The 24575-nt window shown below is 42.4% G+C and overlaps 2 protein-coding genes and 1 long non-coding RNA gene across 4 annotated transcripts in view; 1 reads left to right on the plus strand and 2 right to left on the minus strand.

Moving 5' to 3' along the window:
• Window positions 1–2644: 2644 nt before the first annotated feature.
• On the minus strand, window positions 2645–15715 carry PDCD7 (programmed cell death 7). The gene is made up of 5 exons (XM_072809164.1): window positions 14756–15715; window positions 11342–11480; window positions 5847–6083; window positions 5487–5574; window positions 2645–3796 (listed from the first exon to the last, which is right to left on the minus strand). The coding sequence occupies exons 1-5, from the start codon at window positions 15641–15643 to the stop codon at window positions 3673–3675; spliced, it is 1476 nt and encodes a 491-aa protein (XP_072665265.1). The 5' UTR covers window positions 15644–15715; the 3' UTR covers window positions 2645–3672.
• LOC140623122 (uncharacterized) lies at window positions 15434–23469 on the plus strand. Of its 2 annotated transcripts, XR_012022792.1 has the most exons (3): window positions 15518–16528; window positions 17769–19430; window positions 23118–23469. It is a non-coding gene; the product is annotated as an uncharacterized lncRNA (long non-coding RNA). The 2 variants fall into 2 exon arrangements; XR_012022791.1 differs by lacking the exon at window positions 17769–19430 and having other exon boundaries at window positions 15434–16528.
• The window catches only part of CLPX (caseinolytic mitochondrial matrix peptidase chaperone subunit X), a 43833-nt gene continuing 39551 nt past the window's right edge, over window positions 20294–24575 (minus strand). The window contains exons 13-14 of the mRNA XM_072809163.1: window positions 23511–23617; window positions 20294–22032 (exon numbers count right to left, since the gene is read on the minus strand). Coding sequence (XP_072665264.1) covers window positions 21942–22032; window positions 23511–23617 — 198 coding nt within the window. The 3' untranslated portion in view covers window positions 20294–21941. The remainder of the gene's footprint in view (window positions 22033–23510; window positions 23618–24575) is intronic.

The following is a 24575-nucleotide window of genomic DNA, read 5'->3' on the forward strand; positions in this document are numbered from 1 at the left end:
CTCCCACCGGCCAGAGAAGAGGCAATTGATGAAGAAAATATTAACAATCAGTTGGAAGACAAATATGTTTAGAACTGAGTTCATAATGATACCTAAAATTCACTGGTCACCTTTGGAGAATGCTAGGGGACCAGCTCATTACTTTGAAAACTAGCAAATAAAGGAAATACATATTTGCCTTTCCTGTACAAATTGTACCCTAGGGTAACCAAATGGTTGATGAGAATCCTGACTCCGAAACGGATTCATTGTGTGACTTTGAGCAAGTCATTAACTTCTCTGAGTATCAGTTTTCTTATCCATAAAACAGAAGGAGGTGCATAAAATAAGAATAAAAACTCTAAAAATAAAATAAAGACAACACAGCAGTGCTACCTGCCTTGGATATTTCTCTTTTTACAAATATTCCAGCTAATAACTAAAGAAAGAATGGCAGAATGAAACTATCACTTTTGTGGGATGCCTGGGCGGCACAGTGGTTGAGCATTTGCCTTCGGCTCAGGGAGTGAGTGATTCTGGAACCCCGGATCAAGCCCCACATAGGGCTCCCCACGGGGAGCCTGCCTCTCTCTTGGTTTCTCATGAATAAATAAATTAAATCTTTTTAAAAAAAGAAACTATCACTTTTGCAACCCCAAATGAATGAATTTAGACCTTGATTATCAATGGCTGTTAAGATCACAAAAAGAGACAACTAGACATTAGTCCTGAATGGAGTACACACCAGGTCTATGAAATACTCGTCAGATAATTCAAATCTGTATGTGGTCAAGAAATGGGTGTGCTCTTGGTCAGAACTGTCCAGTAGAAATGTGATCTGTATATATAATTGTACATCTCAATTGAAACTTTCAATTTCAAGTGCCCCATAGCCATTCGTGTCTACCCTACTGGACAGTACAGCTCTAACCACCAGATTATAGGAAATATGAAAACAGAGGAATGAGGAACACGCTATCACGAGGATGCAATTAGTAAAATCCAGACTGGAAACTCTTCAGGAAAAAAATGACCCAATTTCTTCAAGTAATAAACTGCAAGGGAGAGACAGAGTACAAGAGTACACAGAAGTGAGAATGGCCTACAGATTATCAGAAAGTTAAGAGACATACATAAGTAACAATGTATGGATTGCATCTAGATCTTAATTTGAACAAAGTGGAAAACATTTATGAAATAAAGAAATCTTGATATTAAGGAGTCATTCATTTCTTCCAGGGCAATAATGGCACTATTAAATTTTTAAAGTATCTTTTAGGGTAGCTCTGGTGGTGTAGCAGTTTAGCGCCGCCTGCAGCCCGGGGTGTGATACTGGGGACCCGGGATCGAGTCCCACATCGGGCTTCCTGCGTGGAGCCTGCTTCTCCCTCTGCCTGTGTCTCTGCCTCTCTCTCGCTCTCTCTGAATGAATAAATAAATAAATCTTAAAAAAAAAAAAGTATCTTTTAGAGCTACATACTAAACACTTATGATGTCTTGGATTTGTTTCAAAATAATCCAGAGTGGTGGGGATACAGATGAAACAAGATTGGACATGAATTGACAATTATTTGAAGCCAGGGTACCACCAGGGTACATGAAAAAAATTATGACTATTTACTTTGGGATGTTTGAAATTTTCCACAATAAATTAAAGAGACTGTGGTTAAAGATTACAATGACACCATCCATATTCTCAGCAGTATAATTCATTAAAGACATTAGGTCTGGGTACCTGGGTGGCTCAGTGGTTGAGTATCTGCCTTTGGCTCAGGTTATGATCCTGGGGTCCTGAGATGGAGTCCCCCAGTGGGTTCCCCACAGGGAGACTGCTTTTCCCTCTGCCTATGTCTCTGCCTTTCTGTGTCTCTCACGAATAAATAAAGTCTTAAAAAACAAACAAAAAGACATTAGGTCTTTCTTTCTAAACCCATAAATCACCAGTGGCTGTTGCCGCCACCCATCACACAAGGCAATAAACTAGGAAAAACAAAACAAAACCAAACAAGAATAATGTCTACTTTACTAAACTTTGCAGAAGCGGATTGAAGAAAGAGGGAATGGTGTTTTCAACCTGAGGTTAAATGCCTTTCCCTTGGGTTCTGCTGAGTTTTCTTGAATCCCTGCTTCACTCATGCTCCCACCAATGCAGATATGTTAGTGACAGGCTGTCTGGACACTAAACACATCACACAATTCATCTTTTATTTCTACTCTTCCTGCCATCTCATCAGAGAGCAAATGCTAGAGATTTATAACAAAAGGACACCCAGGCCTATGGGGTTATGTGAGGCTAATCACATTAGATTTTAAGGTTTATGAGCTTAGATACACTTTGGAGTGCTAGTCCTCATATCCTCTCTGTTAAATTTATAATTATGCATTTAAGGGTTAACAGTACAGATTAAACAGAAAAAGAACAAAGGTGTTAGCATCTTGCTGCCCAGAGCTTCCTGCCACATGAATCATCCCCAAAGCTGGTGTCCTTCCCTGCTTATCTAGAGTTGGATTCCAGAAGAGTGTGGTGCTTGAGGTTCACTCACTTCCCTATACAGCAAATGTCAATTTGACAAATTTGTATTTTTGAAGTGAAAATGTGTTTCATCAATGTGAAAGTGTGTGTAGTGATTTGGTAAGCAACAAATTTGGGGGCAAAGGCTCAAGCTAAAAAATAAAAATGATATTTATTTAGCTTTTTGGAAATATAAATAACACAATAGGTGACAAAAAGCAAAACAAAACAAAACAAACTCCTGACATGTTATATGATCAATCATTTCCAGGCACAACAGCATTTATTAATATAAAAAAATAAATTCAATTTCATTTTTATCTGCTTTCCTCCCAGTTTTAACTACATGGGTGTTTTGGGGAGCTTAAGTTCCTAAGAAAATTCCACAGCTATCCCGGCACCTACCAATGTGACTGAGTGAGGTTAAGGTCCCACACCCATAGGGAAACAGATTTCTATCATTGGTGATTCTGAACAACTGGGCCTCTAGGAACGTAAAAAACAGGTGTTTTTGTTATGATCCTTCTAACATGGGAAGATATAGTCATTATCCATTAAAACACGATCCAATATGGGTACAGCTTTCTCAAGTTAACCACAGGACTACCAGATAGGCCATGAGCTTTTCTGGCAGCTCAGCCTGCAGCTTCTTAAGCTGCACCAAAAGTGGGATTCACAAAACCAAAGATAAGGCATCTCTGACCTTTCCTCCTAGAAGTCAGAGGGTTCTCTAGGTAGTAAGGGTATGGACGTTTTGCATCAAGCCTGCCTTCACACTCAGTACTGGGGGAAGGGCTGCTAAGTCTACCCAGTGCATACTTGTGTTGAGTGTATGGAGTGTACTTACCCATCACCACCAAGGCAGTTAAGAGTAAATTAACAAGTCACTCTGCACCAAGCCCCTTCAAAACAGAGGCAAATTTGGTGAACCACGGCCACTGCCTGTGGTAATAACCCCAGTTCACCTAGGTCCTTTCCTGAAGAACCATATTAATCTCCTGATTCAAGAGGCACCTCTGGCCAGGACAGACCATGCAAGGAAAACGTTAACTTCTGGGTAGGGCAATGCCACATGGAGTTTAGAGGTTGTGGTTTAGTCTACAGCACAAGAAGATGGTGGCATCACTAGTATTTAGAGCTGGAAAGAGGCTTGGCCGGACCACACTCCTGGAGCATCTTTACTAATGCAGCTTAATGGCCGTTGCCCAGATGTCGTTGCTGGGGAGCGGGGGAAGGACCCATCCTTGGGGAACGGAGTTGCCTTTGGGATGATCAGATGGCACCAGGTACTGATCCCAATCATGCCTTAATAAGAACAATGTAGAACAACTGTTTATTTCTGTTCTATTCCAAGCAAGATGTTCAGCAACTAAATATTCTATTTCAGGACTTAGCTTTCAAATGACTGTATGTACTAGTACACTAAAGAACTTGACTTCTAAGCAGTATGCAAAAGACCATAGTTCTTAAATGTACATATAAAGGACAAAAACTGCCAAGAACTCTTATGGATAACCAAATAATGAATATACAGTTGATCCTCATTATTTGCAGGTTCCATATTTGCAAATTTGCCTATTCACAAAAATTCATTTGTGACCCCACAGTCAGTACTTGTGGCGCTTTCATGTCACTTGCCAACATGCATAGGGCAGTGAAAAGTCTGAGTCCCTGACAGGTACATTCCCAACTGAGGTTAACTGAATAAGATGACACTGTCTTCTTGTTTTCAGCCTCATACTATAAACAAGTGTCCTTTCTGCAGTCTATTTAGTGCCAAGTTTTTCACATATTTGTGCTTTTATATTTAAATGGCCCCCAGGTATACTGTTGTAGTGCTGGCTAGCATGAGAAGGCTGGAGTATGCCTTACAGAGAATACATGTATGTGCGAGAAGCTATGTTGATGCAGGCATTACAATGCTGTTCACTAGGAGTTCAATGTTAATGAATCAATATATATTAAATAAGGTGTTTTTAAAAAGAAATCCACATAAAACAGTATTATGTATTGATCGTTAATGAAAATGGTATGGGCCCAGGCTCACAGGAACCCAACCCTGTTTTTCCTTGAGGGCTAGCAATCCGATATTCTCTAATTCAGTACCTGCAGCTTTATAGAACATAGCTATTACGAATAATGAGAATCCACTGTACTTATATTTAAAAGCTAAAACTTGCATATTAGCCAGAAATATACTTTTCCCAGAACACAAACTTGGTATACTACAAGCATCCTTACAGTTTTGGAAGGAACCTGAGAGATCACTTAGTTCAGTGATTTTCAAATTAAGCTTTAAAAACCCCTAGGCCTCAAGCAAATGTTCTGGGCAATCTAGAAAACAACAAAGTGCTTCCAGTTAATAAGAGATTTGAACTGCTCACAGAACCCATTCATTCAAACTATTTTCACAAATAGATTTCTCAGAAGACTGCCTTTGGGAAGAGTCCTACTGCTGAAGTTTAAAGGCCACATTCTAGTCCACCATTTGCATTTTATAGGTGAGGAAAGTGAGACCCAGAGAGCTGAAAACTTGACCCAGCTCATTAGTAACTGCATATTGAGGTGAGACTCCTCGTTCCTAGTTCTCCTGGCTTTGACCTGTGAGAACTGACAAGCTGGTATGGGACTTAAACAGTCTCCACAGGCAAGTGGCAGGAAGGGTTTCCTGCCCTTGGTTTATTTAGCAGCAGAAGACAATTAGGAAAAGGAAGTCAGTGCTTTAAGCCAACACAACAGCTATATCATGAGACAATACTTGTTGGGCAAATCACAACCTGAGTTTCAGTTTCTTCACCTGTTAAAACAGAGACATCTACTTCTCAAGGACTGAGGGCTAAAGGTATGTGTGGCATCCTGAGAACTTAGAAACTTTAAATAAACTCATAAGAAATTAAAAAAAAAAAAAGATATAGCAATAGACCTCAACAACACAAGCACCTGGAATGCTTCTTGCTACCTAAGGGGAAGATGACACAGAGAGTCCCACTCTGACCTTATTTGGATGAGTGCTGGCAGGGAGTGCTCAGCTTGGAGGTAATACTGTCGGAAGGGTTGCAAGAGGTGAGCGAGTGGGAACTCATCTGAAAAAGAAAAGGCATGTTACTACATCATCATGCTTCATATCTAGAGTATATTTCTCAATGCAAGCTGACTGAGCCTCTATGACAGTAAAACAATGTGATCAAATATTTCATCTTTACCCGTGATTTCCAGTACACAGTTTAGAATTTCAAGTCTTGAAAATGCCATTTGCTGCCTACCACCTCTTAGTTTAGGTTGAGACCATCCATGAGGAAAAAGAGCTGCCAATCGAGTATTTTCTTTTTCTCCTCTGATTTACAGAGAAACTTACCTGGATCCCCAAATAACTTGGACTCAATTTCACGCTTCTGAAGTAAAATTTTCTCTTTTTCTTTCCTCTGTTTCTTTTCTAATTCTCTTTTCCTCTCTTCCTCTTGTTCTCCTTCCAACATAACTCTGAGGGCTCTCTCTTCAGCTTCATATAATTCAGAACGTTTTTTAATGAGTTTTCTTAGTCGTTGAAGATGATGTTCAAAAGTCTCATCTGCTGAAGCTGGAGGACAGACGCCTAGGCAGAGATCCAAAGGCATTTTATTTTATTTTATTTTATTTTATTTTATTTTATTTTATTTTATTTTATTTTCCAAAGGCATTTTAGATGCAACTTTTTATCTCAAAATCTGTGTTCTAATGAGCAGATTCAAAGTACTACTTCATTATAAATTTGCTTCGAATTTGTACATTCTAACCAATCATCAAGGCTCAGGTTTTTTTTTTTTTTTTTTTTTTAAGATTTTATTTATTTATTCATAGACACAGAGAGAGAGAGAGGCAGAGACACAGGCAGAGGGAGAGGGAGAAGCAGGCTCCATGCAGGGAGCCCGATGTGGGACTCGATCCCAGGTCTCCAGGATCACACCCCAGGATGCAGGCGGCGCCAAACCGCTGTGCCACTGGGGCTGCCCTCAAGGCTCAATTTGATCTTGGGTCTCCAATTAATCTGACCCCACCCTGACTTCCCTCCTCTCCCTCCCTCTCTCTCTCTCTCTCTCTCTCATACCACTTAACCTAATTTTATTTCTAATGGTTTTGGTTGGGCAGTAAGCTCACTAAAGAGAGGAATTATCTTATATTTCTTCACTGTGATATCCCCACAGCACAGGCTCTCAGAACCAACTAATAAACAATTCTCCCACTGATGGAATCTGAAGTTCTGAGAAAACACACTTGGATAATGAAGAAGAAATATACATAACTAATCACACTGCCCTCACAGTCTGCTGCTTGGTATAAGGTGACCAAGTATTTCAGTTTGCCCAGTTTTAGCATTGAAAATCCAGCATCCTGGGAAGCCTGGGATAGTTAGTCAGCTAATAGGATAGGCAACATAACTAGTTCCACAAATGGGAAAATTTGATTACAGACTAGTTAGTAGGTGATATCAAAGAATTATTACTAATTTTGTTAGTGATAATGGCATCATAGTTGACTATGGGTATTTTATTTAGGTGTTCTATTTTTGTGCACAAGTGAAATGTTACTCTTAGGCATGTTGCTTTTTTCCTTCTATAGATTATTTCTGTAAGATAAATTCTCAAGAGAAGTAATGTTTAGGGGCGCTTCCAGGATTAACTAAATGTAATAGTAAACTGCTTCCTAAAAGAGCTGATCAAGGCCTTTGGAGGTTTGATTCTTTTCTCCTTCAACCATTGCCACTAAGTGGTTGTGGAACCAACTTTCTTATCCTCACCTCCAAAGCTAACATTTCTCTAGGTCATTTTCTCATGACTGCTTTGCTTGAACAGGTTTACAATCACTCATTCCCAACTATGGAAACCCTATGATTCAAATCCCTCTTCTACTAAGTTGCCAGCTACTTTCCAAAAAAACCACAAAATTCTTAAGCACTGAGCTCAAGCTGTCACTACATTGTTTTGTAACAATTCCATGATTGTTTCATTTCTTTACCTAAACCAGGAATTGGCCAACTTCTGTAAAGAGCCAGAGTACTAAAATCTACCAGTATGGTGAAACACAAACACTCCATCAGCTCCAAAGTGCCCACAGACCCCATGAGGAATAGTAGCCTATCTCAGGCTGCTGGACCTGTACCATGAATCCATACCTCCCTCAAACTTTCATCTATCACTTCTGATCATGACACATTCCCTCGGGAACAGCAATCCTCATCCAGTCTTTCTCTTGAGCCCACATACTGATACATGGTTTGGTTCCCTCCACCTCTACCATTCACTCCTCCAGTTCCTGCAGCTTCTACATAACTAATGCCTTCTCCTTTTCCCTTCAGCCAGCCAGCCACCTTTGAGCTCTGTCCAGTCTTTTTTTTTTTTTTTTTTAAAGATTCCATCTATTTATTCATGAGCGACACAGAGAGAGAGAGAGAGAGAGAGGCAGAGAGAGAAGCAGGCTCCATGCAGGGAGCCCAACATGAGACTCGATCCCGGGTCTCCAGGATCATGCCCTGGGCTGCAGGCGGCGCCAAACCGCTGCATCACTGGGGCTGCCCCCTGTCCAGTCCTTGTACCTGGGCATGATAAGAAAAACCCTGCTACCTCTAAAGTCTTAAGCACAATTCTCTTCTCTGACTAGGACTTTCTAGTCTCCCAGTGCACTTATCTCTTCCCTGGAAATGGTTGGCTTCACCAGAACCTCCAACTAAATGTATCCAAATCTATCCCCTCTTTTACTCATCCTCACCAAAACTTAGGGTCACTCATAAAGCAAAAAACCCTAACAGCCCTGTGTTCTGCACTCACCTGCCAGTTGTAGAGCACTCCTGGAAGAAATAATTTGATTATGTGATGTAGTGTCAGTATAGAACTACATCAGCTGAGCCCAGAGCACCTCTCCCTACAACCATACTCCCACAGGTCTCTAGTTGGCTCATACTCATTCTTTTTTATTTATTTATTTATTTATTTATTTATTTATTTATTTATTTATTATAGTCACAGAGAGAGAGAGAGAGAGAGAGAGAGAGGCAGAGACACAGGCAGAGGGAGAAGCAGGCTCCATGCACCGGGAGCCTGATGTGGGATTCGATCCCGGGTCTCCAGGATCGCGCCCTGGGCCAAAGGCAGGCACCAAACCGCTACGCCACCCAGGGATCCCGGCTCATACTCATTCTTCACAGCAGTTATTTCAAGCCTTTACTGCTGTCCTAAAGCCTTCCTTCTCTACTGGCTCTGAGCAAACAATCTAACCCATCTCAGAGAAAACAGGCTAGTAGCCAGGAAATCTCTTAACTTTCAACCCCCTGATTTTGCTCATCTGTGTGACTACCCATCCTTGTCTCCTTCATTTTCATTCCAGTGGAAGATGGATCCTTCTACACTTAAGTTAATCCCTCCACCTACAATCAGTCTCTCTACCTCCTGCAGGACCTTGAGCCATCAACTATCCTTCCTGCTTCTCTATGATACTCTCCCTATACTCATTCCTTTGCTTAGCAATGAAACATGTTTAAATTTTTCCCATGACCCTAAGATTACCACTTTGCCCTTCCGCATTGCCAGATACTGATCAGTTCTCTCCTGTCTTCACAGGCAAACTTCTCATAAATTGAACTCACTGTTTGGTTTTCTTATCTCCTATTCCCTCTTTATTGTAGTCTAGTCTGGCTTCTACTCATACCATTCTGCTGTGAATTGCACCTAGCATAGCTCACTGATGATCTATTGGGTACTAATTCCCACAGATATTTCTCAATTTTTAGGTACTATCATTATTCCTGTCTTACAGATGAGGAAACTAAGGCAAAGAGACATTTAGGTAACCTCCCCAAGCAAGATTACACAATCTCTCTGAGCATTTGGGACTTTCCAGAAGGAGGTAGGGGACCTACTTTCTCCTTCTATCTCTCTGACCTCTCTTGTGGCCACCCCTTTATGCATCTGGATTTTGACATTCCCTAGGATTTTGTCATTTTGGCCCTCAACTCACACTATACAACCTCCTTAAAGTCATGTCTATTTATGGCTACATGCCGATGACCTCTTATCCAAGACGTACCACAGGCACCTCAAACTCAACACAACCCAAACTGAACTCGTCAACCCCAAGTCTGTTCCCCAAGTTATTTACTTACACATTCCCCCTCTCCTTTATTTGTATTTCTTAAGTTCATTTACTTTTCTCCAAGTCACCACCTGACCCTTAGTTCACACTCCTATATTATCCGTGCCCAGACTACTGAATAGCCTTCTCAGTGTCTCTCCTTTTCTCCCTCCCTCCTAGAGCTCCCTCCTTTCTCTCCTGGACCAGCACTGATTACTGCTGCCATTTCACTTTTTGCTTAAAATCTTTCGATGGTTCCGCTCAGTTTTAAGCATAGGTAAGAAGTCTAGTCTGGCCCCTAAGGTACTGCAATGTGGCCCTGCTTACATATCTGGCCTCATTCTCTCAGCCCTTAGCTGAAGGTGTACACACCTTGAGAGAAAAGTTTTAAATATATGATGCAACTAGCTGCTAGTTACCAAATCATTTTATATTCAAGACCATTAACTCCAAAGAGGCTGCTTATTTTTATAGATCACAATTCCTCCGAAATTTCCTCCTTCTTTTGGACCAAAATAAAGAAGACAAATAGTGAGAAATTATGCTACGAAATTCACTTGGCAAAAGTTTACTAAATACTCTCCTCACAGAGGACATGGAGTAGAAGAATATTAAATAACAGCCCTCAGGTTTTCATTCCCCAAGGAAGAGATAAGGGTAGACCTAGTAGATGCAAACTCCCCTTTGACTCATGAATGCACTATGGGGTCATATTCTTCTGAAGCCTCAATTTGAACTAGCTATTCTGAAGCCTGGCATGCAGAAGCTAATCACTTAGCTAGTGAGTGAGCTGGGTTGAATACACAATGGTCATATCCCAATGGAACTTTATTAAGGGTCTGATTCACAGGTTTCATTTATATTTTAAACCACACAGGGGAAGTCATTTGCTATCACAGTACTTGCTAATTTGTGTAGTCTCAAATATCCCTGGTTGGTATCAATGACCTATAGTCGGCTAAATAAGGCAGCTTGTAGTCCAAACCGGTGCAAGTAAGAAGGAGGTCACCTCAATCCAGATCAGGGAAGGATGGAGGATGGAGGATGTTGCATCTGTATTTAGTTTTGAAGGATAGTGAGAGCTTAAAACGGAAAAGATGGAACTGAGGGCCCTCCACACAAAAAGACTTGCAAGAGCAAAGATCAAGACAGGCAAATGTTGAAAGCACAACTAGGGAGCTTCTCCAAAACTAGTGCTCCCCCTAGAGGCAAGAGGAGAGGACTCAGGTTTTCTGATCCCAAAGTACAGAAGTGGACACCCATGCAGTTTGCAAGGCACTCCCTGCCCTGTCCAACCACTCACACCTTTTTAAATATCAATGTTTCAGGTTTGAAACATATCAGAAGGGCATGCCAAGTTTTCAACATCTTCTGAAGCACCTAATAAAGAAAGGATAGCCTTTGCCTTTGTACATGGGCAAAAGTGACGAGCCACACCAAACTCACTCACAAAAGCGTGGCCAGAACACTTGCTGTGGGAATGATGAGTCAAGGGAAAGGCAGTATAGTGGGTTCCCACACCTGCCTCTCTTTTCAACCTTGTCAAAAAGGAGTAAACAAAGTCAGGCTTCTGCTTCAAAAGTTCTGAGGTGGTGCTGACAAGCTGTTATTCTACTGGGTAAAAATTAAATATAATCAAACTTTTTTTTCTTCAAAAATTTTGAGGGAGGGTGGACACTAGGGTAAAGCAAGGGAAGGAACAAGGCAATAGAGGAATAAATACAAGTAGAAATGCAAAGCCATGGTTACCTTTCCTTGCTGCTGCCTCTTTCCTGAGTTTCCTCAATTTCTCCAAGGCCCGAAGAATGTCCACCATTCTTTTGGTATCTGCCTGCTTTTTCCTCACTTCAGATAAGACACCATCAGCTGCAGCTTTCAGTTCCTGTTCCTGGAAAAGACCGAGTCCATGAGACAGACCTAGAATTAGGAATACTTTTTTTTTTTTTTTTTTATATTTATGATAGGCACACAGTGAGAGAGAGAGAGGCAGAGACACAGGCAGAGGGAGAAGCAGGCTCCATGCACCGGAAGCCCGACGTCGGACTCGATCCCGGGTCTCCAGGATCGCGCCCTGGGCCAAAGGCAGGCGCCAAACCGCTGCGCCACCCAGGGATCCCTTTTTTTTTTTTTTTAAGATTTTATTGATGAGAGAGAGAGAGAGAGAGAGAGAGAGAGGCAGAGACACTAGCAGAGGGAGAAGCAGGCTCCATGCAGGGAGCCTGACGTGGGACTCTATCCCGGGTCTCTAGGATCATGTCCTGGGCTGAAGGCGGCGCTAAACTGCTGAGCCACCCGGGCTGCCCTAGGAACAGTCTTAAAGCAGAGAACAGCTGCCCAGCAGTGAGATTTCAGAAGATCAGACTGTCCTGGGGTTGAGTTTCTACTGGATCTCCATTCCAAGTTCCTGGGCTGTACACAACTCCTCTCCCACACTGGTCCAGCCAGGGAGTATCTTCTCTGAAGTTTCCACATGGATGCTGACCTTTGTTCCTTCCTTGGAGTTTCTTCAAGCATAGTCCAATGAACATCTGCATCTAACTTTAAGTTGGGGCTCTCTTATTAAAAATGTAGACTCCTAGACCCAAAGATTGAGATGAGGAGAGAAGAAATGGGGTTGGAAGGGCCCAGAACTCTACGAAATTTGTCAGTGACACCCAACACACATAGCTCGGACTCCAGTGTTGTTAGGTGCCTAGATCTTTTGCCATGACAGCCTTTCAAACACTAAGATCCTATCCTGAATGTTCTTCTTAAGTTGGTTCACATGTAGACAAAATGACTCTGGTTCCTTAAACCACCACTCACAGGATCTGGTCTCCAATCCCCTTACTGTGGGTGGTAAGGAAGATCCTTTTACCTAAAGCTCTCTTTCTATCTATCCAATAAGTGCCTATAATCCCACCATTAAGACCACACCATACTCCTTCCTTCTTCGGCCCAGAACTGCACCTGTTGCTTTCACTTGGCTTTGACATGTCCTTCAAGACAGTTCAGATGTCATTATATCATCCACAAAGCCTTCCCTTACACCAACCTGCAATGGACTGGATATTCCTCCTCTGGGTTCCTACAGCACTTGAAACTCTAACACATAACCATGCTGTATAGACATGGTCCCCATGAGGCTCTAAGCCCCTCAAGGAAAGCATTATATCCTATTCATCCCTATCACCAGCATCAGGTCTGGCAAATAATGGGTCCTTATTAAATGAACTGATGCAAACTCCCTTAGATCATGGTGTTGCCTCCAACTATTCTCCTTTAAAGCACGATATTCCTTGCCATCACATTTCAAATGGGGACAGGAATTATATCACATTCTAGGGCTGGGGCACCTGGGTGGCTCAGTCAGTTAAGTGACTGACTGTTGGTTTCTGCTCTGGTCATGATCTCAATGTTGTGAGATCAAGCCCCACGTGTGGCACCATGCTGGGGATGGAGCCTGCTTGAGATTCTCTCTCTCCCTCTGCCCTCCCCCTTGTTTGGGCTTGTGCTCTCTCTTTCCCACAAAAATTAATACATCTGGGCAACCCCGGTGGCGCAGCGGTTTAGCGCCGCCTGCAGCCCAGGGCATGATACTGGAGTCCCGGGATCGAGTCCCACGTCAGGCTCTCTGCATGGAGCCTGCTTCTCCCTCTGCCTGTGTCTCTGCCTCTCTCTCTCTGCATCTCTATGAATAAATAAATAAAATCTTTAAAAGAAAAAAAAAATCAATACATCTTTTTTTTTTTTTCCTTTTAAGATTCTAGGGGGATGGCCTGGGTGGCTCAGCGGTTGGGCGTCTGCCTTTGCCTTAGGGCGTGATCCGGAATCCTAGGATCGAGTCCCACACTGGGCTCCCTGCATGGAGCCTGCTTCTCCATCTGCCTGAGTCTCTGCCTCTCTCATGAATAAAAGAATAAAATAAAAAAAGATTTTAGGGCAATAACAGACACAAGGAGGAAGAGGAGGGAGGAAACACAAGCTGGTTGTGAAGGGGGGGGGGACTCAGAGGCCCTCAGGAGTAATGAGAATGCCTTAAACAACTGCCTGACCAATTTCCATTTTCACCCTGGCCCCTACTTAAGAGGTTAAGATCAACAGGCTTCGGAATCAGCCAATATGGGCTCAAATCAGGAGTAAAACTACTACAAACCACTTGTGTGATTGTCCGAAACTTAGCTTCTCTGTGCCTCAATTTCCTAATCTGTAAAGTGGTGAGAATACGGTTTAGGGTTGTTAAAAGGATTAAAGATCTGGTATATGCAAGGTCTTGAGCACAGCACCTAATATGCAGCAAGTGCCCCCCAAACACCACTGTTAACCTGGGGATCTGTGGTTTAAATTTTCCAAAAGGGCTTCTGGGTGGCTCAGTTGGTTATGGTTCACCATAATCATGACTTTCACCTCAGGTCATGATTCCAGGGACAGGGATGGAGCCTCCCACCCACTTTCTGCTCAGCAGAGAGCCTGCTTCTCCCTCTACCTCAGCCTGCCACTCTGCTTACTTGTGCTTTCTCTCTGTCGAATAAATACATTTTTTTAAGTAGTAACAATTAAAAAAATGAGTAAAATTTCTCAACAAAGGAATCCTGGGGCACTCCTCACTAAGGCCCTCATAAACCAACTAGCACAAGGCACTCTATAGTTTGTATTAAAATCCGCCGAGGTTTAGCGCTGCCTTCCGCCCAGGGCCTGATCCTGGAGACCCGGGATCAAGTCCCCGGCCAGGCTCCCTGCATGGAGCCTGCTTCTCCCTCTGCCTGTGTCTCTGCCTCTCTCATGAATGAATGAATGAATGGATGAACGAACGAATGAATGAATGAATCTTTTAAAATAAATAAATAAATAAAATAAAATCTGCCGGGCCAACAGAAGAAACAAGGACCCAGATTCTTGTTTGCCTTAAATGTTAGTAAGCGGACAGGACGTTGCAGCAGGAGACAGGACGTCTGTCATTCTGCAACGCCACCGTGTAATCCTGGATCTTGTGTTTACAAGACTCGCGGTGCACTTAAGAGCATTTGTGTTTTGTACTATTTGCATCATCAACACGCAATCAATATGGAGATATGAGATCGGAAAGACTTTTTATTTTACGGACGAGGAAAAAGAGGCTTAACCCTGGGAAACGACAGCGCAAAACCTCACTACCCCTGGCCCCTGCGCATCTGCTGCTCTTACCCGCTTCTTCTCCTCCACCTCCTGCACGCACTTGACCCTCCAGAGGTCAATCTCCTGCTCGCGCTCCGCGGCTCGCGCGGCCTCGGCCTCCCGCTCGGCATCGCGTTCCCGGGCCCTCTCGCGAAGCCGCAGCCGGCGGCGCCGGACCCTCTCCAGCCTCCGCCGCGCCTCGCCCACATAGGCGGCCTGGGTCAGCAGCTGGAGTCTCTCGGCCAGTTCGGCGCGCAGCGGCGCGGCCTGGGCGTGCAGCAGCACCCAGGCCGCGCCATCCGCCTCGGCCTCGCGCAGAGCCTGGCCCAGGTCGCGCAGCCGCCGCACCAGGCGCAGAGCCCCGCGCAGCCGCGCGCGCACCTCGCCCAGGCTGGGCCCGGCGGGCGCGCGCGGAGGCACCGGGCAGCCCGCCCGCCGCGGGGTCCCGAACACCGCCTCTAGCCACTGCCGGTCGCGCAGGCGCTGCAAGGCCGCGTCCCCGAGCACGTCAGACGGCGGCGGCGCCTCAGGCCAGTGCGGGTTCCAGGGCGGCCCCGGGCCTGGCGGCGGCGGCCGCGGCCGCTCGCCAGCGTCGGTCCCCGGGAAGGGCCGGCACTGGGGCGGCGGCGGCGGCAGCGGCGGCGGCGGCACCGGGTAGAAGACGCCGCCGCCGCCGCCGCTGCCGCCGCCGCCGCCGCCGCCGCGAGAGGCTTCCCCGGGGCCCCGGGGCTGCAGAGCCAGCGGGGGCTGGAGGAAGGGGGCGGAGGCCCCCGGAAAGGGGCCGGGCCGCTGGGGAAGAGGCGGCGGGAAAGCCGGGGAGGGCAGCGGCGGTGGCGGGCAGCCGAAGGGAGCGGGAGGCGGCGGCTGCGGAGGCGGCGGGCCTGGGCGGCCCGGGGCGAAGAAGGGCGGCAGAGCCATATCCGCGACGGAGGGAGTCTGAGAAGTGACAGGAATTGGAGCGGTTCCCCTAGAAAGAGGGTCTTCCGGGGCGGAAGTGACGTAGTACTCGCGCGACGCCAAGGCGTGCCCGGCGCCTTCGTGGGCGTCCTTTCGGTTCCAGTTCCAAGCCCTGCTCCTCCTGAGCGTCCTGGCTGCGGCGCCAGCTGCTTTGCGAACGTTGTGACGGACAGATAGGGTCTCCCTGGTGAAACTACGTATCTGGGAAAGAAAACACATCAATCACGTAATCGAGCGAACAAATGGCGAGGTGCCGCGGCGAATGGAAGTACTCCCAAAGAGGAAAACCCTGGGCAGGAGGAGCGTATGGGAGATTTTGACGTAGTCAGAGAAGTTAGGGGAGGCTGCCCCAAGGATTGAAGCCTTCGGAGGCCTGAAGGATAAGTGGGGAGTTAACTAGAAGCGAGCGGAGCACAGTTCGGATGGGAACAGCATTTGCAAAAACTCTTGATAGTAGGTCTAGTCCGGGAACTGAAAGATGACCAGTGCGGAGGTGATGGGATGCTGGGGTCCCGCAGCTAACCGCCAAGAAAGAATCCTCGAGACGTTTTCAGCGCATAAAAGGTGGATTCATTGAAGCCTGGGGGCAGGACCTATGGGCAGAAAGAGCTGCACGGGAATTGGTTATATACTTCTATGTCACGGTGGGGGTAGAAACAAAGGAAATTTCCAAAAGGATTTTCCTATGTGAAAGAAGACTTCCATGATCCTGAAGGTCTGGCTGTGGTCAAGCTAAGGTTGCATTTTTGCCTCCAGCAAAGCGTTGACTTTAAGACAATTGGGAGTTCCTGGAGGAATGCCCGACTCTGCTGGCTGTCAGAAGTATTTGTCACTGAGCTGCAAGGTGTAAGGAAATTTAATTTGATCTACGTTTCATTTTGCCTTTTTTTCTACAGGTCAGATGGAGCACAGAAAGCCTGGAGGGAGACTGAGAGAGTATCTCCTAGCATTCCAGGAGCTCGTATCTTAAAAACAATGGGAAACCACTGGAGGGTTTTAAGCTGGAGGGAAAGGAGAGGCCTTGACACATGATTAGATATTTAAAATTGAACTATTTTGAGATAATTGTAGATTCCTGTGCAGTTGTAAGAAATAGGGACGCCTGGGTGGCTCTGGTTGCGATCCTGGAGTCCCGGGATCGAGTCCCACGTCGGGCTCCCTGCATGCCTGCTTCTCCCTCTGCCTCTCTCTGTGTCTCTCTTATGAATAAAGAAATAAAATATTTTTTTAAATCTTTTAAAATATACATATATTAATAAATAATCCAGGGAGATTCTGTGTACTCTTCATCCAGTTTCTCCCAATGGAAATAGCTTACAAAAGTGTAGTACAATATTACAATCCAGACATTGACATTAATATAGTCAAGATACAGAATGTTTCCATTTCATTGCTTCCAGGTTACTTTATAGCCACACCCACTTCCTTTCCTTAAGCTCTGGCAACAGCTAACCTGTTCTCCTCTATATAACTTAGTCCTTTCAAGAATGTTATATAAATGCAATCATACAGTACATAGCATTTTGGGATTCTGACCCCAGGATCATGCCCCGGGTCAAAGGCAGGCGCTAAACCGCTGAGCCACCCAGGGATCCCCAAAGTTCTTAATTTTAACGAAGCCCAGCTTATTGGTGTTTCCTTTATGAATCATGCTTTTGGAGTCAGATCAAGAACTCTTAGCTCTACATCCTGAGAATTTTCTCCTGTGCTTTTTCTAAAAATTTTGTAGGTTTACATTTAAGTCTGTGATCCATTTTGAGTTTATTTTTGTGTAAGGTGTGAAACTTAGTTTGAGGTTCTCCTCCCACCCCCACCCCCCTTTGGATGTTCAATTGCTGCAGCATCACATGACTCGATGCAATAATGGATGACTCCTTGGGTCAGAGTACAGCAGAAAGCAAGCTGAGGACAAAGCACAAGCTGACACCCCACAAACCGCCCTCCGCCCCACTCCCAGGTGGGATATGGGACATTCCTCAGGCACTCCTGACTGCCCTAAAACTAAGGGATTAAGAGAGATCACAGTCCTGCAAGCCTTGAGTTTCCATCAGTTTAAAATGTCTTTTTTTTTTTTTTTTTTTTTTAGGTTTTATTTATTTGACAGAGTACAAGCAGAGGGAGGAGCAGGCAGGAGAGGGAGAAGCAAGCTCCCCACCGAGCAGGGAGCTCAATGCGTGGCTCATCTCAGAACTTGGGATCATGACCTGAGCAGAAGGCAGACACTTAACCGAACGAGCCACAGAGGCATCCCTCAGTGAACAAATGTCTTAGTGATTTACAAAGAAAAAGTATCTTCTCAATAACCTAACTTTCAAAACCCCATAGACTCAATGTCCTGGAGCCCTAACATCACTTTCCCCTCCATAGTGAAGTGGGAAACAAAGGTAGAAGGGAATGTAAATAAAATAAAATTTCCTTATAACATGAAGCCCGTTGACAAATAATTTAGGCAAGCGGAATATAACATCCCTCCAGGAAACTCCCGCTGTCTTAATGTTAATGCTTTGCTAGAGGGAAAAACCACCTTAGCTCAACAATAGCCAGGCCTCCAGTATCCGGAGAGTCTTTTTTAGCATAGCAAAGTTTTTGACACTTCCCTTTCTACTTACCTCCCCCAACTCCCAAGTATGATCTGCCATTCCTCACAACCCCAGTGCGGCAGCTCTTTCTGCCCACAGGTCCTGTCCCCATGCTTTTAATAAAATCATCTTTTTGCACCCAGAATGTCTCAGGAATTCTTTCTTGGCCAGTGGGTCTGGAACTTACCAGCATTCCAAAACTACATCATATACCATGAGAACCGATCAATGCCTGACCCCACTTCCCAAGGGACCTGTAATATTTCTTAAATTTTAAATAATATTCCATATTTTACTTGCATCACTTTTTAAAAAAAGATTTGAGACAGCGAGAGAGAGTGCACATGGTGGTGGTGGTGGGGGGGGGGCGGGTGGCAAGGGAGAGGGAGAAGCGGTCTCTCCACTGAGAAGGGAGCCCAGTGCCAGGATGGATCGCAGGACCTGGGATCATGACTTGAGCTGAAGGCAGATGCTTAGCCAACTATGCCACCCAGGCGTCCATGCCTACTTTCAATTTAAAAACTTTTTGGTATCGCAGTGCCTGGCTAATACCAGGTATGGCTCAGCGGTTGAGCGTCTGCCTTCAGCTCAGGTCCTGATCCCAAGGTCTTGATTGAGTCCCCAGTCAGGCTCCGTGCAGGGGAGCCTGCTTCTCCCTCTGCCTAGGTCTCATGAATAAATCTTTGTTAAGTTAAAAAAAAAAAAAGAAACTTATTGGTATTTTATTGCAATATTAAATTCATAAATTAATATAGTTAATAGACATCTTTATAATACTGAGTTTCCCCATTGAAGGACATGGAATACTTTTTTTTTTCAGATATCCAAAAATACCTACCCATCTGCTCTTCCACTATCACTTTAGTTCAATCCATTATCTTCTTTCAAAAAAATTAAGAAGGGCTGAGGGTATCTGATTCAATCCTTGCTCCTCTGTAGTCTGTTTGCTTAAACTATAACCTGAATAGTCTTTCAAAACTTAAGTCAGATTATGTCATTTCTCTGTGCAAAACTTTCCAATAGCTTCTCACCTGGCCCAAAATCAAACTCTGAACGGGAACCTGAAACAGGACGACCCACTTTTTTAGTTTACTGTGTGCGAGTAGATGTGAATTCCAAGTTTTGTTTATGATGAAAACTGATTTGAAAAACAGGAGGAAGGCAACCAGGTAAGAGACAGAGGGGCAAGTGCTGGAGGAGTGTCCACAATGAGGCCTCTAGTCATGTTTCCCTCCATTTTCCTCAGAGCCTTCCCTTCCCAACAATCTAAAATACACATCTAATGAACAGTTCTCCTGATTAATACCCTTTTAACAATACCCTACTATTTTCTGCATAAAATTACAACTTAACATGGCATACAAGATATTCTATTGTTTACATTTGTCAAGATTTTGATTTAATTTTCATTATTTCTTTCTGGCAAATTCCTACTTGATCTTCCACATCCATCTGGGCCACCTACTTTTTGTGTCACCCCATCTGGTACCTATCTCACTTCCATTATTGTGATGCACAGATATTTGTTTGCTTCTCCTCATAGACTAGTAATACTCTTGAAAAACTTGGTCTTATTTATCTAGTGTGGGGCCCATGCAGGACATTTAAGTGCAGGTTTTCTTTTCTTTTTTTTTTTTTAATTTTATTTATTTATGATAGTCACACAGAGAGAGAGAGAGAGGCAGAGACACAGGCAGAGGGAGAAGCAGGCTCATGCACCGGGAGCCTGACGTGGGATTCGATCCGGGGTCTCCAGGATCGCGCCCTGGGCCAAAGGCAGGCGCCAAACCGCTGCACCACCCAGGGATCCCTAAGTGCAGGGTTTTTTTTGTTTTTTGTTTTTTTAGTGCAGGTTTTCAATAAATATTTAACATAAATTTTAATAACAGAACTTTGTGGAATCTACAACTAGGAGAATTTATTAGAAGGATATGAAAGTGCCAAGGATTAACCAGTCACTAGAATAAAGCAGCTCGTGATATCTGTGTCCTTTTAAAAATGGTACTGCATATGGACATACTACCACACTGACTTTCATTTAGTACTTCTGTTTTATTCAAATGCCAAAACATAAGTTTCAAGATACAAATCGTAGTTATACTCAGTTTGTTTGATTTAAAAACATCAATTATGCTTTGTTAACAACTTCCAAAACCAAATGTAAGTTGTTGTGACTAAAATGTCTCCCAGTCCATTTCTGGAGGATTAACCTTAATATATTTAGTAGCTACTCCAATTTTCACTCTACAAAAAGGGAAATGATACTATAAAAGAAAGATAATGAACAGTTATAATATGAAAGACTTCCTGAGAAGAACTTTAACCATTAATAAAGACTAAGAAGAATACCTGTTTCTGTTCCATTTTATAGCAACCAAGCTTAAAGACTCTGCAAAAGTGCATTTCTGGTCCTACCCAGCCATAAATACATATGTCACATCTCTTATCATAGAAAGCCCAATTTTTCACCAATAGGATTTAGAATTTGCTAATAGCTTAAAGTTCTTTTCCTAAGAAAAAGGGGGTAACAGGAAAATTCAAGCATCTATAAACCAAATAAGGAAAACAAATACTTAAATGTAACATTTTTTTTTTAAATATAACAATTTCAAATGAGTTTGAACTGAATGAATAGTATGGAAATTTATATCATCATTAAGCTTAAAAGGTACCCAAATATTTTGATATTTATAGAATCAAATGAAATAACTTTCATTATTAAGCCCCTCCAAATTTCTCCCACTGTTTAGTTTTGTTATATAATGGAGTTAATAACGTATATTTTAGTGTGAACACATTCATTTCTGTTGATAGCAAAGCACAGATTTTCTTCAATGGGAATGAGACACATACCTAGCACCAAAAAAACTAAACAAAACAGAATTAGCTGAGCACTTTAAGCTAAGTGGATAATATTAGAATAGTTTAGCACATGACTATTACTATGATTGATGCTGCATGTTACTTTTAGAATTAGATGGTCTTTTCCTGAAGATTGAAGTCAGATTTCAATTCCATCTGCACATTCATCATACTGAAATGGATTAAAGATGGAAAATAAATCAAGACAAGTCAGCAAGGGGATGGCCTTTTCTATAGTACCAATTGGGATGTTGGTATCATGCATTAGCAGATAAGACTAAGAACATAGCTAAATAAATCAGCAAAATATGGTTCTTCAGGGTACTTTTTCCATGAAATTTTTAAATACTTGGAGACTACCTGTTCCAATTTTTAAGATGAATAAAATTCCAATATTTTCAGGTAACAGAAATGGGTAGAAAAAAGGTTAAACTAAAAAATGGTATCCCAATCTTTAATTTTAAAGAATTTATTTTCCCATTTGTAGAGTAACATTATTGTAAAATCCACAGTTATTGCAACACCTGCATTGCTTAAAGGAACTCCTAAGTATTTTGTTAAAGCATATTTTTAAAAAACTGAACCAAAATAATGTACATTTTATCTCTGAACACTGTATCATTAAAGTCCACATAACGTCCTCTGTATAAATCAATGTGATGTTACATAATATACATGATCTGATTTTTATCCTAAAGGCTTCTGACCATGTATGCTATCCAAGATAGATGCAATGCTTTTAATGTCAGACTGTAGAGACAGTTATGATCCTAAACAAAAGAAGGAAAGTTTTATATACAAGACAGAAGTCTGACAGTTTAGCTGTTTGCTGCATCTGCTTGGCGAGGCCATCCTTCTTCTTCAACTCCAGAGTCATACTCTTCTTCAGATGATTCTTTTGTTGGAGCCCTATAATAAACAGCAGTTGTTTTGTTTTGTTTTTTAATGAAAATTAGGGGTAAACATGATTTCTAGACTCAAAATAATAAATTAATCCACATAATTAGAAAAAACACACAAACAAGGAAATATTGTGAGCGCTTTTATTTTTTTTTATTTTATTTTTTTTTGTGAGCGCTTTTAATAATCAAATTGCTTAGTGGTGAAATATGGGAAACACTGAGACCACATAACCAAGAGTTGTAATTTTCCCAATATATTCCCTAAGAGATTTATTACTGAAATAAATTGACAAGGCTTCAACTGCCAAGTCTTAAAAAATCCATTTCTCAGGATGCCTGGGTGGCTCAGTGGTTGAGCCTCTGCCTTCGGCTCAGGGTGTGATCCTAGAGTCCTAAGATGGAGCCCTGCAGCAGGATCCTTGCATGGAGCCTGCTTCCCAGTCTGCCTATGTCTCTGCCTCTCTCTCTCTCTCTCTCTCTCTCTCGAATAAATAAAATCTTAAAAAGAAATCCATTTCTCCACCAAAAAAGTATGAATCTATTATTTCAACTCAAAGGCTTGACATTTAGCATGTAACTATGGTAAAGAAGTCAATAGCTTCCAACCAAATCTGATTTGACTCAAATGAGCCAAAATTACAATCAAACCACAATTTCTTTATACATAACCAATAAAAGATTATGTCTCTGAATAGCCAATCAACTACCTCCTAAGTCATCCCAGCCTCTGAATAACTAACCAATCAACTAACTCCTAAGTTATCCCAGAAGATAAGTAAACATAAAACATAAGATACATTGTGACTTAGTTAAAACAGAAATCTAATTTCTGGTATGTAACATTAATGTCAAGTGCTGTGTAACAAATACTCATTGAATAGATCAGGGGTCAGTGAACTACAGCTGCAGCCCAAATAAAGCCCATCCTCTGTTTTCATAACTAAAGATGTAATGGAACACCAACATGCTCACTCATTTACAATTACCTATGGCTGCAATTGTGCTCTGAGGGCAGTGGTGAGTAGCTGCAATACAGACTGTATGGTCCTCAAATATTCATCTAGCTCTTATTTTTTTTTTTTTTTCATCTAGCTCTTTACAAGAAACTCTGCTGACCCCTGGTATAAATAAACGAAGCAGTGGAAGATATGTCAACCGACATGAAACAAGTCATTCATAAATGACAATTAGCAGCAAAGTTCATTTAAATCTCTTTATTTGACTGACTTTTATGTCTCTTTTGATACTTCTTCCTTAGGGGGAAAAAGTGCAGGCTAATTCTGAAGATCATTTTGAAAGACTCACAAAATGCTGTTATTTTATAAACCAAAATTAGAACATTTTTTCTACAGAAAATTTATGAGATTATTGCTCTCTTATGGATAGAAGAATGTTTATGCAATTTTTGTGACAGACCAATAAACCATAGCAATAAAGAGGTGAATTTAAGTTTTAGATTTGTTCAAGCTTTATAATATACTTTACCGGATATATCCTGGCTCCTTTTTCCCTTCTACTACTTCTTTGTCAACCTCCACACATACAATATCAGAATTAGGAACTTCAAACATTGGTTCTAGTAACAGCTTTTCCTAAAGAGATATAAAGTAATGAATTACAAGGAAAACTCAGATTACATACAAAATACTTAGGTTCTATAGGCCACCAATCAAATTCATTAACTCAACAAGTATTACTGAATCCCTAATTTGTACAGGAATTGAATGTTGAAAAAAATCAATATAAAAAGCTTTCATATTTTTCATATTAAAGCAGCTGTTAACTAAATTCAGAGAGAAAGCTATTTTCTCTGTAGTTCTGCCTTCTTAGATCACCATGCACATATAATAAGACTATCCTTTTGGATTCAGGTGTTACTCAGAATTCTTTACATATTCTATTACCAAAGAGGTCAATTGGTATTCTTTACTTTGATAATGATTTAATCCTAAACCATCTCTACCAAATTCTTTAATTTGAACTATGACTTCAAATAAGTGTGTGTTTCAACGGGGCTGCAGTAGATCTTAAGGAAAATACTGGTTGAGTACATAAAATTTCTTCAAAAATGTTAACTATATCACATACTCTTCTAGTTTGCATTCTTATAAATCTGTTCTTAATCAGTAACACCTGAAGTCCAGGACTTCATTAGAGAATATAATTTCAAACTGTCTGTGATAAATGTGTAGTTCCAATCAAAAAGTGTTACTGAGATAAGAGAAGTAATAACTAAAACTGAAATCCTTAAAAGAGAATAGGAACATGTGCTTGCTTTGGGAGTAGACAGGAAAACAGTAACCCACTGTACAGCCAGAGCAGGAAAGTAGGGAAGAGAGCACACTATAAAGAAAAAAGTGGGTGATGGCAGAAAATAGACTGAGTCTCTAGAATTTGTAATGGAGTAAAAAATATTGAGTTCACAGGGTGCCTGGGTGGCTCAGATGATCAAGTGTCTGACTCTTGATTTCAGCTCAGGTCATGATCTCAGGGTGGTGAGATCAAGCCCTGAGTCAGTCAGGCTGTGCGCTGGGCATGGAGCCTGTTTAA

This window comes from Canis lupus, chromosome 32, assembly GCF_048164855.1.
Source record: "Canis lupus baileyi chromosome 32, mCanLup2.hap1, whole genome shotgun sequence".
NCBI lineage: Eukaryota > Metazoa > Chordata > Mammalia > Carnivora > Canidae > Canis > Canis lupus.